General features: G+C 42.0%; 2 protein-coding genes across 2 annotated transcripts; one reads left to right on the forward strand and one right to left on the reverse strand.

Moving 5' to 3' along the window:
• The first annotated feature begins 89 nt into the window (after positions 1–89).
• Positions 90–8,482, forward strand: LOC135377438 (vesicular integral-membrane protein VIP36-like). The gene is made up of 8 exons (XM_064609844.1): positions 90–255; positions 3,763–3,878; positions 3,968–4,082; positions 4,396–4,478; positions 4,551–4,712; positions 6,813–6,980; positions 7,047–7,113; positions 7,767–8,482. Exons 1-8 carry the CDS (start codon positions 111–113, stop codon positions 7,913–7,915), a joined length of 1,005 nt encoding a protein of 334 aa, XP_064465914.1. The 5' UTR covers positions 90–110; the 3' UTR covers positions 7,916–8,482.
• LOC135377440 (uncharacterized) lies at positions 8,101–9,684 on the reverse strand. The gene is made up of 5 exons (XM_064609847.1): positions 9,332–9,684; positions 9,149–9,211; positions 8,999–9,042; positions 8,433–8,453; positions 8,101–8,376 (listed from the first exon to the last, which is right to left on the reverse strand). The coding sequence occupies exons 1-5, from the start codon at positions 9,464–9,466 to the stop codon at positions 8,325–8,327; spliced, it is 315 nt and encodes a 104-aa protein (XP_064465917.1). The 5' UTR covers positions 9,467–9,684; the 3' UTR covers positions 8,101–8,324.
• Positions 9,685–14,562: the final 4,878 nt, after the last annotated feature.

Below are 14,562 nucleotides of genomic sequence, written 5' to 3' on the forward strand. Positions count from 1 at the left end.
AAGTTGGTTTATTACGAATATTATATGGTGCTATGCAATGTTGAACGACCTGTATATCTTTCGAAAATGTGATTCAATGGGCAAGCGGCAATGCCACCTCATAATTCATTATGGCGCCTCACAAGATGCTGCAGAATTTCGTGTATTTATTCCTTTTTGGAATAATTTGCCTTGTGGAGGATCTACTTGCCACGTCTCAATGGAACACAAAAGACTATTTCAAAAGAGAACATTCCCTCGTAAAACCGTACCAAGGTATGGCTAAATAAGCGATTTGCGCTGAGAAATTTGTGTTTGCTAGAAAGTTCTCAAAGCCGCAGGTGTGAGTTACCGGCGTTTCTCTCTTGCAGGGAAAATAAGCTCAAATTCTCTGGAGGAACAATTTGACGATGTTAATTGCTAAACGTCTGATGCATGATTTTGGAAAAACATTGTAGAAATTTATTTGATTGCGCAATGTTCCTTGAGGTGCATTGTGTACTAGTGCGTGTATGACGCATTAGGTCACACACTCATTAGATTCTTTAATACTGTGAGAGAGAATGTTTTATCAGGTCCCATTAGACCTCAGTAACTGTGCTTTTCTTTCCTGCTTCCTTCAAACCTACCGTGCAACCCAGTCGGGTTACCGCTCTACCCAGTGTCGCACATCGAGATTTCACTGCCGCATTTGCCTGGAAACGTTCTAATCGCTGTTCGTGAGAGCAGTGTTTCACTAATTAGGAGTTCGTTTTTCTTTTTCGTTTAGTAGGCATAGAACGTTTAATACATTGCACATTATCTCTAAACTGTCGCGCAGGCTCCCCGTCGAACAACGAAAAGGTTAAACGTTACCTGCCTTAACACGTGTCATTCAGCAGGTGAAACGAATAGAATGTCGCCATTGTTGTCTGAGAATTACATAATCCTATGCTGTAAGCAGAGCCCTATACACTTTGAACTGGAGTGCATTCTAATTGTTATTCAGTTTTGCCATTTTCTACGTATCATTTTTTGTACACGCTAAAGGAAAAAATATACAGGTGCTCTGAGCAACTTGAGTAAGATAGCATGCTTATAGTTTGATATGCTCAAGGGCTGCTGTCTTCCATTGCTCGAGCTGAGCAGAGTTATGGAGTTCACGTCATTAATTTTGAAAGTGTTGTTGGGGACTGCTTGTGTTATAGTGTGAGGGAACTTCTGAAAAAATATCCTGCAGTCCTGATACACCACACAACTTCGATAATAATTACATACGGCGCACAATGGAAGCAACCTGACTTCGGGGACACAGATATATGTCAGAACTCAGTTTGCTTCTGCAGGCTTTGGCCACTATACAAAGCATGGTTAGGCTATGTTCTTAGCAATCAGTTGAGCTATGAACTGACACAAAAATGCTGTTGCAACCTTACTTTGCAGCAGACAGTTGTTGGGTAAATAAGAAATGCTTAATTTTACTTGTGTAGCGTGGTACAGCAGTTGCAGGTTTCTAAACAGATTTAAAGCCCATTTCTTGGAAGGAAGGATGTGACATTAAAAGCAAAGAACAAGGACAAAAATTCATTCTTGATTGAAATGTGGAGCAATTAATTGAGCCATAATTACTTGAAGCATGAGCGGAGCGAAGGGATCTTGAATAAATCAATTAGTGAATGAATCAAGTGAATTAAAGAATGAATCAAGTGAATTAATGAATGAATCAAGTGAATTACAGTATAATTGAACCTCTGTAGGCAATAAGGGGATAAGTCGATTTATCCTCTTTTTACTATTTTTGTTGCAATGACATCTACATATCAGTATGCACCTGCCAATGAAAACTTAGGACCTTATTGCGATTTGTGTGCCCGCTACAGCATGGTAAAAAACGGGAAATGCATGTGTGTCAATGGGACGGACAATCATATCGGGCCCCTTTTCTCATTTTGGGATTTTTCGACTTATCCCCTTATTGCATACAGAGGTTCAATTGTGCAGGACACCTAGGTTAAAAGGGTTGCGACACTTCATCTAAAGTTATTCCAGATAAATGTAAAATGCAATCATTTGCAGCGATGTGAACTTGCATTCCAAGTTTTACAAGGGTGTAAAAACGCGTAGAAAACCGAGCACCGCGAAAATACCGAAACTTGTGCGGCTCTGACATTACGGCAGGTAGCTCCACCAGTCAGGAAGTGCGAGAGAGGTCACATGCTTACGACTACCAATGGGAATGGCTGGAGCTCTGATGTCAGAGCTTGATGAGTACGATCGTTCAAGGGTTTATATCTCACGAAGTATGACATATCGAAAACTATTCTTTTTTTCCTGAATACTCTCATGTGCAATACAATGTGTGCATGATGTAATACACCACATATGTCAAAGTCTCACGACCCCTTTAAGTACAGAGGATGCTTTCTTGATGTAAAGAAAGTGTAATATTTCAATTATCTCCTCATGGTCATGTGTGCACACTGTTATTTTTGTGGATGGATGTGTTTGTTCTTGACATTAGTGTTGTGCCATAGGTAGCGTGTACAACACACCTACGACCAACTGGTATAATTCCTGTATTATGCGTAGGGTTCTGAGTTTTTGGATTTATAAAAAAGATCACACATACACAGTGGTAAGATTTCAAACAATTCGGATTTATTAAAAAAAAAAACTCCACTTTGGGGTGTTCCAGTAACCGGGAACTCCGCAAGAAAAACCACGCCCAGATGTGTGGTTAACTAGTGGGGTTCGTCTCCTTTTGTGTCAAAATCTATTGTGCAACAGTGTTCCACTTACGCATGAAGCATTTGTGTGATGCAGGTGAACTCCATCCTTCACTGGAGGCATTTTGGCATTGGAATTCGAATAGGGGTAGTCTCTTTATGTCAGGTACTCGACATGAGGACATTTGAGGTCATTTCAGCCATTTCCCCGGTCTGATTGGAAAATGTCCGGCGCCTAAGTTTTTCCTTCCCGCTCTTCTGGGAATCGTACTTCCCCCCTCTCCTTTTCAAAGTGTACGAGGCAGCACAGATGGCATGCTCGCTGTCTTCTTGCTGTCTTCTTGACTTGCTGTCTTCTTGAAAGGGCAGCTAGTTGTTTCGAAGCAGACAATAACAGTAGGCGTTTTTGCAAGGCAGCTTCACATTCTTTTCTCGAGTATGTCATTTCACAGTTTTCACTTTTTCTCAGAATCTTGGATATTAACTAAGTTGTAAAACGTAAGTGATGAAAAACTCTGAATTCTCAAAAAAATAGTAAACTTTAAAAAACACTCTCGGAATATTCCAGAGAATAACCCCCCCAAAACCTGGAACCCTAATTATATATGTTGTTCCATTTATGCTGTGCGTGCTTACACTTGATCTTCAGCATGCAAGTTCTGTGAGGTAGAAGTCTCATTTTACTGTCATCATCACCATCAGACACTAACCTCACATCCTCAGGCTCTTGCTAACTATTGCATCCTTTCAGGCTGTCCATCAAACTCATTTGGCAATGTCTCTGATCTTTCCCTAAGTCTGCGTAACGATACACATATTTCGGGCATCTATTCTATCTATCAGGTTTCTATTCCTTTCACTGCTGAAACAAAGAGAGAGAGAAACTTTTTCGCTTCAGCTTGTTGCAATTACGAGCCCATGTTTTCTACAGCCGTGGGTACCACCACTTCTGCAGATCCACGTGCTGATTTTGTTTACCACCAAGATATCACCTGTACTTAACAGGGCATGGCATGTATCACGCAATTGCTCCAGTGGTTAATGAGTTCAAATACTTTTACTCTACTGTCCTTGCTAGGTGGTGGCATGACAATTCCCAACTGGGACTTTCTTGGTAACACAATGGTTACAAATTCCTATATTCGTCTCACACCCGATCACCAGAGTAAACGAGGAGCGATTTGGAACAAAGTTGTAAGTACGCAACATCGTGTACGTTTTCATTTTGTCACTGTTGCCCGCTGCTAAACAGACTATCGTCATGGTACTATTTCTCTTTTCAGCCTTGCGGGTCAAAGAACTGGGACGTACAAGTACACTTCAAAGTGCATGGCACTGGAAAAGAGCTGTTTGGTGATGGTTTTGCAATATGGTATGCACAGGAGGCATTACAAATAGGTACGCCATTTGGCATTTTAGGCGATACTTGCCGCGATAATAAAGTGATGTATTGTAATTGAGGTATCCGCGCACCAGTTATCACTCTTCGTGCAAATTCTACAAGTTGCATAAGAATTGTTGTATCCAACCGGTATATGTAGCTCCTAATTTGTATCATTTGTTTCTGCCTTGTTTTGTCACAACATTCTCACTGTATGAAAGTAGCTCTTGTGAGATTTATTAATTACATCGTATTCATAGTTGCACTTGTGCACTTTTTGAGCCGCTCTCTCTCCCTCATCGGAAATGTGTAAACACTTGCTCCGCACAGGCCCTGTGTTTGGTAGCAAGGACAAGTTCTCTGGACTTGCGGTTTACCTCGATACCTATGCCAACCAGAATGGTCCCCACAATGTAAGCAGTGAGGTGCAATTTTTTTCACTGTCCATTTTTTTTTCATGCTTTCATTTCTTTCCCCTCCACTAGCATGGCCACCCCTACATCTCCGCCATGGTCAACAATGGCACCCTGTCTTACGACCATGACCGCGATGGAACTCACACCGAACTCGCTGGCTGTGAGGCAAAGTTCAGAAACCTAGATTACGACACCCACATTTCTATCCGCTACGAAAACGATGTCCTGACGGTGAGTAAATGTCTCGGTGATAAGGCTCTTCGTTATAGCCTCGTGATTTTTGAGGGTTTGCAGTGACCAATTACCTACTTACAAATGTGTTGAAACAGTTGACATTTGCATTGACCAATTTAGAAAGGAAGGGAAGTCGGTAAAAGCTCATTTCTGAAACTGCATCACCCGACATGACGAAACAGAGTTAGGAACGAAGTGACAAACATGCCTGCAGACTTGCAACTAAAGAAGCTTATTACAAAAACAGCATTTATATATATATATATATATATAAAAGTGAAATAGTAAGACTTGGACTACAGATTACAGGAACGTTAACAAAAACTAATTTATTTATTGGGCAATTTAACACATAGATTAAAAAAAGAATGGTCGACGTTTCGACAGTGGCACTGTCTTCGTCAGGACAAAAGGGTTTTTGTCCTGACGAAGACAGTGCCACTGTCGAAACGTCGACCATTCTTTTTTTAATCTATGTGTTAAATTGCCCAATAAATAAATTAGTTTTTGTTAACGTTCCTGTAATATGTAGTCCAAGTCTTACTATTTCACTTTTATTCAACTTCGTAGCCGTCTGATATATTAACCTATTTGTTCTATATATATATATATATATATATATATATATATATATATATATATATATATATATATATATATATATAGTCAGTAAGGCCACACAAACAGGTATAATCAAGATCTCAGTCGATCTTGATTATACCTGTTCGTGTGTATACAGGGTGTTTCACCTAAAGTGATAAAAAATTCTAACTGGCGACTTACTTGCCGGAAGATTGTGGGACTTTCGGCAATTACCTTCTGGAAACATTTGCACCAGGTATGCTTTGGACAATTTTTAATTGAGGGAATTTTTTTTTTTTTTTTTCAATTGAACTTTGAAAATTGCCAAGCGAACTTAACTTTTTTTTTACAGCAATACGAAGTTCTCCATGGATAACCGCAGACCCAACAAAAACTATGCAGACTGTCGCAACACGAAATAGTTGGAAAAAAAAAAAGTAAAAATTCCGCCTTAGCCCCGCCTGCTTGATTGTCGCAAAAAAGAGCGCACGTAAGATGCGGGGAGAGGAGGAAGTGTTCCCGCCTCTTGTTTTACCATTCTTTCCCCCACTTTGACCTTGATGCTGGTGACAACTGTCTTATCACTACTCTTTTTGTCTATTTGAATGTCTGTTTTTGATAACCTACTTAAACATGTATAACATTTTGTGGTGCACGAATAAGAAGACCCTGGTGGTTGTTTTTGGGCACCTAAACAAGAATAAAGTTGTTATTATTATTATAATCACAAAGAAGGCAAAACAAATGACGTCGGGGACACTTCCTCCTGTAGACGCACATTTCGCACGGTGCTTCTTTGTGAAAATCAAGCAGGCGGCGCTAAAGCGTAATTTATACTAATTTTTTTACTATTTCTGTTGCGATACCGTGCATAGTTTTTGTTGGGTCTGCGGTTATCCGTGGAGGACTTCATATTTCTGTTAAAAAAAAGTGAGGTTTGCTCGGCAATTTTCAAAGTTCAATTGAGAAAAATAAAATTCCCGCAATTACAAATTGTCAAAAGCCTTCCTAAATGGTGGAAAAGTTTCCAGAAAAGGTAATTGCCGAAAGTCCCACAATCCTCCGGCGAGTATGTCGCCAGTTAGAATTTTTTTATCACGTTAGGTGAAACACCCAGTATAAATGCTGTCTCTGTAATAAACTTCCTTAGTTGCGCGTCTGCAAGCGGGTTTGTCACCTCATTCCAAACTTTGCATTGTCATGTCCGGTGCCGCAGTTTCAGAAAATGGTGTGCAGTGCTACAGTGCGTGCGTGACGGAATGAACCACACACAACCAAGTATCACAACCCCCTTTGAGTAAAACAAAGGACGTAAGCAAGAAGGACATGCACATACACAAAATGCTGTGTGTATATATCCTTGGTCGATGCCGGAAGCTGGTATCGCGAGCGTAAGAACATGTGCTATGTTAGAATAAAAGTTACTCCTCCAACCACCCATATCTGCAAGTCAGTGGGAATGTCACAGGTCCGAGGATGCCAGTGTTGCATGTAGCTATCTTATGATGGATCCAGGTATCAACGGACATCGACGGCAAGAATGCCTGGAAGGAGTGCTTCACGGTAAAGGGAGTGCGTCTGCCAACGAACTATTTCTTTGGTGCCTCTGCAGCTACTGGAGACCTGTCGGATAACCACGACATTATATCGATAAAAATGTACGAATTGGACATCCAGGATGAGGTAGGGCGTACCAAAGTAAAGAAGAGAGAGAGAGAGAGTTGTACTGAACATTTTTATCTGTCGCAGAAGCCACAAGATACGGAGGACCGATCAAAGATTATTCCTGCAGCGTCATACTTTGCACCGCCTCGAGGTAAGAGAGGGCTGTACGAGGAAACCATAGTTGTCTAACCCCCAAGTGAACCAAAATCTTTGCTGCCTATTAGCAATTTGAGTGGTGAAAACCACGGCCCACATGTGCTAACGTTTGATAAAGTCAAATGCTTCCTTTGAAACGCATGTTGAAGGTATTAGGTGAGCAAATGTAAGTGCTAGCAGGGACGTTCCTAGGATTTTTGCCTCGGAGGGGGGTGGGGGTGACACCCATATTTGCAGCTCTTCTGGCTTTTTTTTTTTTTCGCTTTCTCGCAGGCAATTTGGGGAGCGCGTTGTAAGATTTTTGCGGGTGCCTTAGGGGGGCGTGGGGAGTGTTGGGAAAAATCCCCGAGTGCTACCATGGCTTTCACATAAAGTGGGTCATATAAGTAAATGGAAGCAAAAATTTTAGATAACGAGCACCTATTTCATGCACTATGAAATGAACTGTGCTGCAAAAAAAAAAAAAAAATTGTAAAGATACATGAGCTGCCTTCGTCAGCCAATACTTTCACCAAGTCTAGTATGTCAGGAGTTGCCAGAGTTTGGATTTTGCTCCATTTGGCTCAAAATTAGCGTTACACGAGATCCGGCAGTTAGATTCTGCTGGATGTAGGAATTAAATATGTGCGTCCTTTTGTACCTTTGCAGACCACGTGGAGGATCCACCGCCACCTATGTCTGGAACGAAGCTCTTCCTTATTGTGTTGTGTGCCATACTAGGAATAATCCTCTGCGTCATTGTGGGCTACATTGTTTTCCAGCGACAACAAGAGACTTCGAGAAAGAGGTTTTACTAAAGCGCGGGTCTTGGGCATCGGGGCACATGAATCACCAAATCGGATCCAAGCGTGGGCTTCCGTGCATTTTTTTCACACACTTTCCTCATAAAATGCCATGATCATTGCCAGTGCTACTTTTTTTTTTTCTTCTTCTTTCTTGCTGTGGCCAAACACATCACTGAACAGATCACATACGCTGGCCATCCTTTGTTGTCACGTGTTTAATATTGATGTCCATCAAAATTTTGCGCGAATTACCGTGGAACAATCAAAGTCGGATCTGAGCAATATGTATGTCGCGGTTTCTATTGGTTAGGGCTTTTTCTTTTTATTAATACGTATACTGATCATGTTTCATGTCATTAGAAGCTTTTTTCAGTGAGAAAAACTCTGTTTTACAGTCGTGTGAGAAATCCGAGGTGATCCTTCAGCACTGCATCTTGTGAAGCTGTTCTTTCACAACCTCTATTTGTTGTGCACTGCAAGAGGGACATACGTAAATGTGTGCCAGAGAAGGGTGACATATTTCGCATACCATTTGTGTATTGCATCTGCCCTGAAATAAAAATGGGAGGTTGCTTGTCAGTTTGAAGGTTCTTATTAATGTTACGTTTACATCGGTAGGGAAACACCAGGAAAACTGTATTTGTGCAAGCAGAGAAGCATAATAGTAATATTTGCAACACACCAGTATTTTTTTGCGGTCCAGGATCTAACCTGTGTAACAGACTATAATACTCCAGTTCCAGAAAGGAGAAAGTGGTGGTAGCCTTACAACAACACATACTTATATAGCATTAGGCCGTAGATTGGTGGTATTTGTTGCATGGTTCAATTCAAGGTTTCTAACAACACAAGGCTAAATAGGTATGATAAAGCTAAATGGCAGTGGATTGTATTGCGCTCCCTGGTGGCTACTGGAACTTCTAATGAAAGCTGGTCTGGATTTCGTTTGAAGTAATCTGACACAATGCAGTTGTATAGAACCTACTAGGCAGATCACAACATACTGAACTGGAGGCGTTCCTATATACTGGCTTGCCGACAACATTGATACTTAATATGTGTAGTAATTTCTTGTCACATAGCCAAGATACTCACTGCCGTTGTAATTGAGTCACCAAGTTTTGCATTTTGTTTAGATTCTGAAACAGAACGAATTGTAAGTGCATATTCGATTATCTCTAACTAATATCTAAAAAAGAATCTCAATCAGTATCCCAGCAACGTCGAATATACTGCCGTTCTTACTGTCTCCGAGTTATGTATTGCGTGCTCCTGCAGTGCGAAGTTTCTTGCTGTGTGCATTAGAGTCTGCATAATACACAAAACAGAAATGAAATTAGGGACGGAGCTAGAGTGGCGTACAGTGTGTCATGCTACCTGCATAATGTCAAGTCACGCTGCGTCAATGTGTCAAGCTACCTGGCTTACCTCGTTGCTTTTTGATCCTTTCACTACTTGTCTGGCTAGAGATCCAACGCTATTAATGTTCACTTGTATACGCTCTGATAACCTTGCCTTGGACTCTACAAACAAGCTGCGCGCACTCGAAGCTGAACTTGTCATATTTCAGAATTTGCAACAGTATTCATCAAACGTGGTAATCCAGCACATAAAACACGACTACTACGAGCGAACCGAAACAAAAACAATCGCAACCAATCGTTTGGGAGCAGGGAGAGCGAGGGAGCCTCGTCTCGACTATTTAAAATTTAAAAAAATTCGTTTCGTGTTCCAGGTAATGCTTCTATGAAACAATTTTTGCTAATTTAACCATTTTTGTGAGCATGAGTGAGGACCAATAAATATGAAAACAATTTTGTGTCTGTGGGCTGCGCAGTTGTTGCCGTTGCACGTTGCACCATCAACAAATAGATAACGATGGTTATGGTGGGCTAGAAGGACTGGTGAGCCGTTCGGCGGTTGCCATATGTACCCGCCGATGTTCCTGCCGAGAGATGGCGCCAAGCGTATCTCGGCGCTATGCGATCTAATCGCCTCTCGCGGCTCATTTCAGTGCTACTCGTCACGTGATTACACACCTGATGTTAACCCATGAGCGTGCCTTTTCTTTGCTCTGCATGCAAAATGCCCCTTGAGTGTCCCCTACAGGAGCAAACGAATGGCACACCCAGATATCAGTGCTGACATTCGTCGGCGCGTCTCTGTCAGCCCTCGGGTCTGGGACACGTGTACTTTGATAACGATAAAGACGTGTTCGAGCAGCCGGTTCTGCCTTTGGGTAGTGATATTCGTGATATGTGCTCATCGTTCCTTTCATCTGAGCGACCTTTACCTTCCAGGTTGCGAGGTTCGGTGACGGGGGACTGAGATAGACATGTTTAAGTCAGCGATTTGAGGCTTGTTTGTATCTGTCCCTTCTATGTGTTCCAGCCTCAGAACATCAGTTTCTCTCATGTTTAAGTCGGTGGTGGGCTATAAGCGTGAGATATACGTTAACTGCAGCTAACCAACGGAAGCGATAGAATTGTACAGTCTGCATATGAGCAGTCAGTAGAGGGAAGGAATACGGAAGACAAAGGGGACGAGACGAAAATATAACGATTTATACATTTATTTCAGAATACTGGTCCCAGAAGGAACCTTGGAAGGAGTAGGGAACGTACATTAATTATATAATATATACACATAATACACTCGTATAGTGGCGACAATTCGAAAGAAACCCGCAAAAGAGACGCAGCAACGGGGTGACAAGTTACCTTCGCGAACGTGACGATCGGTAACACGAGTGTTCTATATACCGGTAGCCTGACCTAAGCAGTAGCATAATGAAGTGTTCTTCTGAGATAGAAGAGGCTTTCTCTTGACTGTGATGCCTATTAAGTGCACGTGAAAATTCCATCTAAAATCGGACGGGACGGCGACCCCAAGATATTTTACTAAGCTCCCTTGCAAGTATACTATGATGTTGGCAAAGCCTTTGTTCTACATATAACAGCATAGACACAGTTTTGTCGGTGTTCAAATTGATTTGCAATTTGTAACACCACTCGTTGATGTGTTCTAAAGTGCTTTGCAAAGGTGCGTAATATAAGGCGAACAAGGTGAGCCATAAGCAAAGCACACAGAAAAAAAAGAAAGAAAAAGAGAGAGAGAACGATCGGCATATTGAGGACGCACGTTCAGACATCCCTATGTTTTTCGGAATATATCGCGCGATATGTTACGCAGTCATCAGCGAATAAACATGCTTTACAATTAATGTTACTTAACATATCGTGCATATAGACAAGAAACAGCAAAAGTCTCAAGACTGACTCCTGTCGTATACCCCAGGTGTATGGGGTTCGATCAGACAGGGAATCAGTCCCGAAGCCAATCCATGATCTTGGTATTATGTGTCAGCTTTCTATAGGGTACGTACGCGGTCAAATGCCCTGGAGAGATGCAAAACCAATATTTCAATTTGTAGGTTATTATATAAAGCAAATCCAAAGTCGTGGATGAAATCAAACAGGGCCATGACAGCGGAGTAGCCCCCACGAAAGATATGCTGCAATGAATGCTGTTACTTGATCATGATGTTAATTGTTTGCAAAAGATGTGCTTTAGCAATTCACAAAAGCTGGAAAGAAGAGAAAATTCGAAACCAAAGTCGGGACTCCTGCCTTACGTATCGGTTTTATACGAGCGCATTTCCATTCGTTCGGGACAGTCCCTTCGTTCAGCGATATCTGGAAACTAATTTTGACGAATTGCGCAGCTTACTCGCAGCAAGCAAGCGCAAATCATTCGGAATATTGTCTTGCCCAGAAGACCACAATATCGCGTCCTGAAGTAATCAGTCCCGAGACTTTTTGGACTAGCATATCCACTTTTTTCCTTTGCCAATCTACCCGCAGAAGACTTCTTCATATTTACCTCCCACAGTGGCATAATAAGAAATAGAGATACAAGTGCTGCTTTAAAGTAATGTCATACTAATAATAATTCGGGACTTTAAGTTGTGCGACAACGGTGATAGATCAATTAGGAGTTTCCCACATCTTCTATATAATCTGTTCTCTGCTGTGCGTCATTTTGTTCCTCTTTTGCTCGATACTTTGAGTAGTTATATGCCAAATATGCTGGGAGTACGCAACAAAGACGTAGCTATAATATTTCTCTTTAGTCTCACTTAATTTCCTCATTTCCTCCTTCAGTGCCTTCGTCAAACCTGAAACCAGGGTTAGTTTCCATCGCCGTCGAATTTTGTTTATGCGACGTTTAAGATGCTAAGCTTCGCGTGTCAGCCATGGTCTTTAAGTGTAAACCTTGTCTTTTTCGTTTTCCCCGTTTTTTCCTTTATCTTTCCTTCCTTCTCTTTTTCGTTTTTCCCATTTTTTTGGAATAACAAGCCGGCTCTTTGCCTGGCTAGCCTTTACTTCTTTTTTTTCTTAATAAACATATTACCCCCCTTCCCCTGTAAGGCTTCTTGGACACGAACTTTCTTGTGGAAATGTGTACAGTGGCCTTGAAAAAATTTCAGGCCATATTAACATTTCTCGAGATGCTACAGACCCAATTAAAATTTGTACAAGGATCTGCCCAAGGAATATCGTGGAATATCTGGATTTTAGGTCTGTCATGCTTAAATTTTATATGGTGCATCTCAAGAACCATCTTGTGATCTGAATGTCAACCAAGTACTTGGCAGTCCCATTTCCAGTGAAGGGTGTTAGGCACCAGGAACAGATCACGTATTGAAGCAGAGGACTCTTGACTTCTAGTGTACCTCATAGCAAAAGGCAATATCAAGTAGTGCATTTTCATTTATGAAGCCTCAAACTCCGGTTGAGGTTTCCTAATTTACACTTCAACATGGGACCATATACATAACAATCATGACCAGGGTGTCGAACCGAACCTGAACCCGAACCGAAAACCGTACCCGAACCGTTATTTTTGCCGGAACCGAACCCGAACCCGAACCGAAATTTTCATGACACTGTTGAACCCGAACCGGAGCAGAACCGTAAAAAATAATAGCGGTAACCGGTTCGCAACAAAACGGTTCGGACATAAAAGAAGTCAGCATAAGAGTTCCTCTCTATCCCCGAACGAAGACACATTGGTATCATCATCACGCGCCTATATCATAAATTTCAGAAATGTTCACCTAGCAGTCAGACGACGACGTATAGTAAGTATACTTTCAGCGTCTTTTTAACATGTTGAAGCGCAGTTGTCCTTGTGAGTGCCGCGGCTAGCGCTCCACGCACGCGGTGCGGCGTCTACTCTTCAGAGACCAGGTGCCACGCGGACGAATGAAACACGAATGGAGTAGGCCAGTTATATAGCTCTACAGGACGAATATGTGATCAAATAAGCGCCCAAGATTTCCCTTTACACGTGAGCAGCACAAATTAAACGAGTCAGAAACATGAGAACTGGAGAAGGAGCGTACGCAGAACGGTGCCTGTTTGATTGGTCGTGCTTTGAAAAGTAAATGTAGTTCTGCTTATTGGTAGCGCAGTTGTGTCGTCGTGACACATTGCCGTTGTGTTGTGGATTAACAAGTACACTGCTGTGAGCTCGGACAGAGTAAGGCTTGCAGGCTTATTTTCGACATGCTTCAGTACGGTTTCAGATCGATTCACGCTATGAAGGCAGTGTGCCGGCAAGTACTGTCGTCTATGTTACGCTGTCCATCTTATTAGGCTTCCTTTAAGTGTATCTTGCTGGCACTGTGCGTGTGAAAAAAGATATTTTGGGAACAGAAAGTAGCAGGACTACACCGCTTCAACAGCGTGAACTGTAGTTGCAATAAGTGTTCATCCATTTCTCATTTATCTCACTAAAGGGCTACCTCACCGCTAGAGACGTCAATGCAGACAACAGCAGTATGCTATTAGCCACGCATTTCCTGATAAAAGCAGTTTTATGGAACATATATAACAGAAGCGTTGAACCGGTTCGCGAACCGGTTCGGGGCTGCGAACCGGTTTGCGAACCGGTTCGATTTCTGGCCTGGCCGAACCGGAACTGAACCGGAACGAAATCAAAACAACGCGAACCCGAACCCGAACCGAACCCGTATATTTTGCGGTTCGACACCCTGATCATGACATTATATCCTTAACCGTGGTCAATGTCAATAGGTTTCATTTGTAACTATGTTACACCCTTTTTAATATAACCTGATGATGGCGGTGATGAGGTAACAGAAAAAGGTGGGGATATGAGTCGCGACAGAGTCGGGGCCACACCAGGACGCCTACAAGCGACGAGAATGCAAACAGATGCACATACGGTGAACGGATCAATTGCAAAATGTAGGACAAAGGTCTCAGAACGAGTGAGGGTAGTATGACACGAGTAATATGGCGGGGGGGGGGGGGGGGGGGGCACACCAAGCGGGCACTTCGCAAGTCATAGGGCACATGTATATTACGCTTTTCAACTTGAATCTTTATAATCTATAATGACGGCATTAAGGTTGTCGGTTGTGGGCCACAAACCCAGGTGGCGAATTTCCCCATTTATCATCATCAGTGTATTCGTTGTTATTGTATAATGACACGCTAGCAGCGCTCTTAAGCAGCTCAAACAGTGGATAAAATGAGTTTAACATGATGTTCAAGGAACCCTTTGTATAACATCAATTCCATTCAAGTATTTTCGGTTAATAATACAAGTGTGGCATTTTTTCTTCTTTC

This window comes from Ornithodoros turicata, chromosome 1 (genome assembly GCF_037126465.1).
Source record: "Ornithodoros turicata isolate Travis chromosome 1, ASM3712646v1, whole genome shotgun sequence".
Taxonomy (NCBI): domain Eukaryota; kingdom Metazoa; phylum Arthropoda; class Arachnida; order Ixodida; family Argasidae; genus Ornithodoros; species Ornithodoros turicata.

Coding starts and splice junctions, on each gene's coding strand:
- LOC135377438 (XM_064609844.1), top strand. CDS start 111: ATGGCGCCTCACAAGATGCTGCAGAATTTCGTGTATTTATTCCTTTTT. Junction 3,879..3,967: donor GAGCGATTTGGAACAAAGTT/GTAAGTACGCAA, acceptor TTCTCTTTTCAG/CCTTGCGGGTCAAAGAACTG. Junction 4,713..6,812: donor ACGAAAACGATGTCCTGACG/GTGAGTAAATGT, acceptor TGATGGATCCAG/GTATCAACGGACATCGACGG.
- LOC135377440 (XM_064609847.1), bottom strand. CDS start 9,466: ATGACAAGTTCAGCTTCGAGTGCGCGCAGCTTGTTTGTAGAGTCCAAG. Junction 9,043..9,148: donor CAATACATAACTCGGAGACA/GTAAGAACGGCA, acceptor GTTCTGTTTCAG/AATCTAAACAAAATGCAAAA. Junction 8,454..8,998: donor GTGACTCAATTACAACGGCA/GTGAGTATCTTG, acceptor TTTTTATTTCAG/GGCAGATGCAATACACAAAT.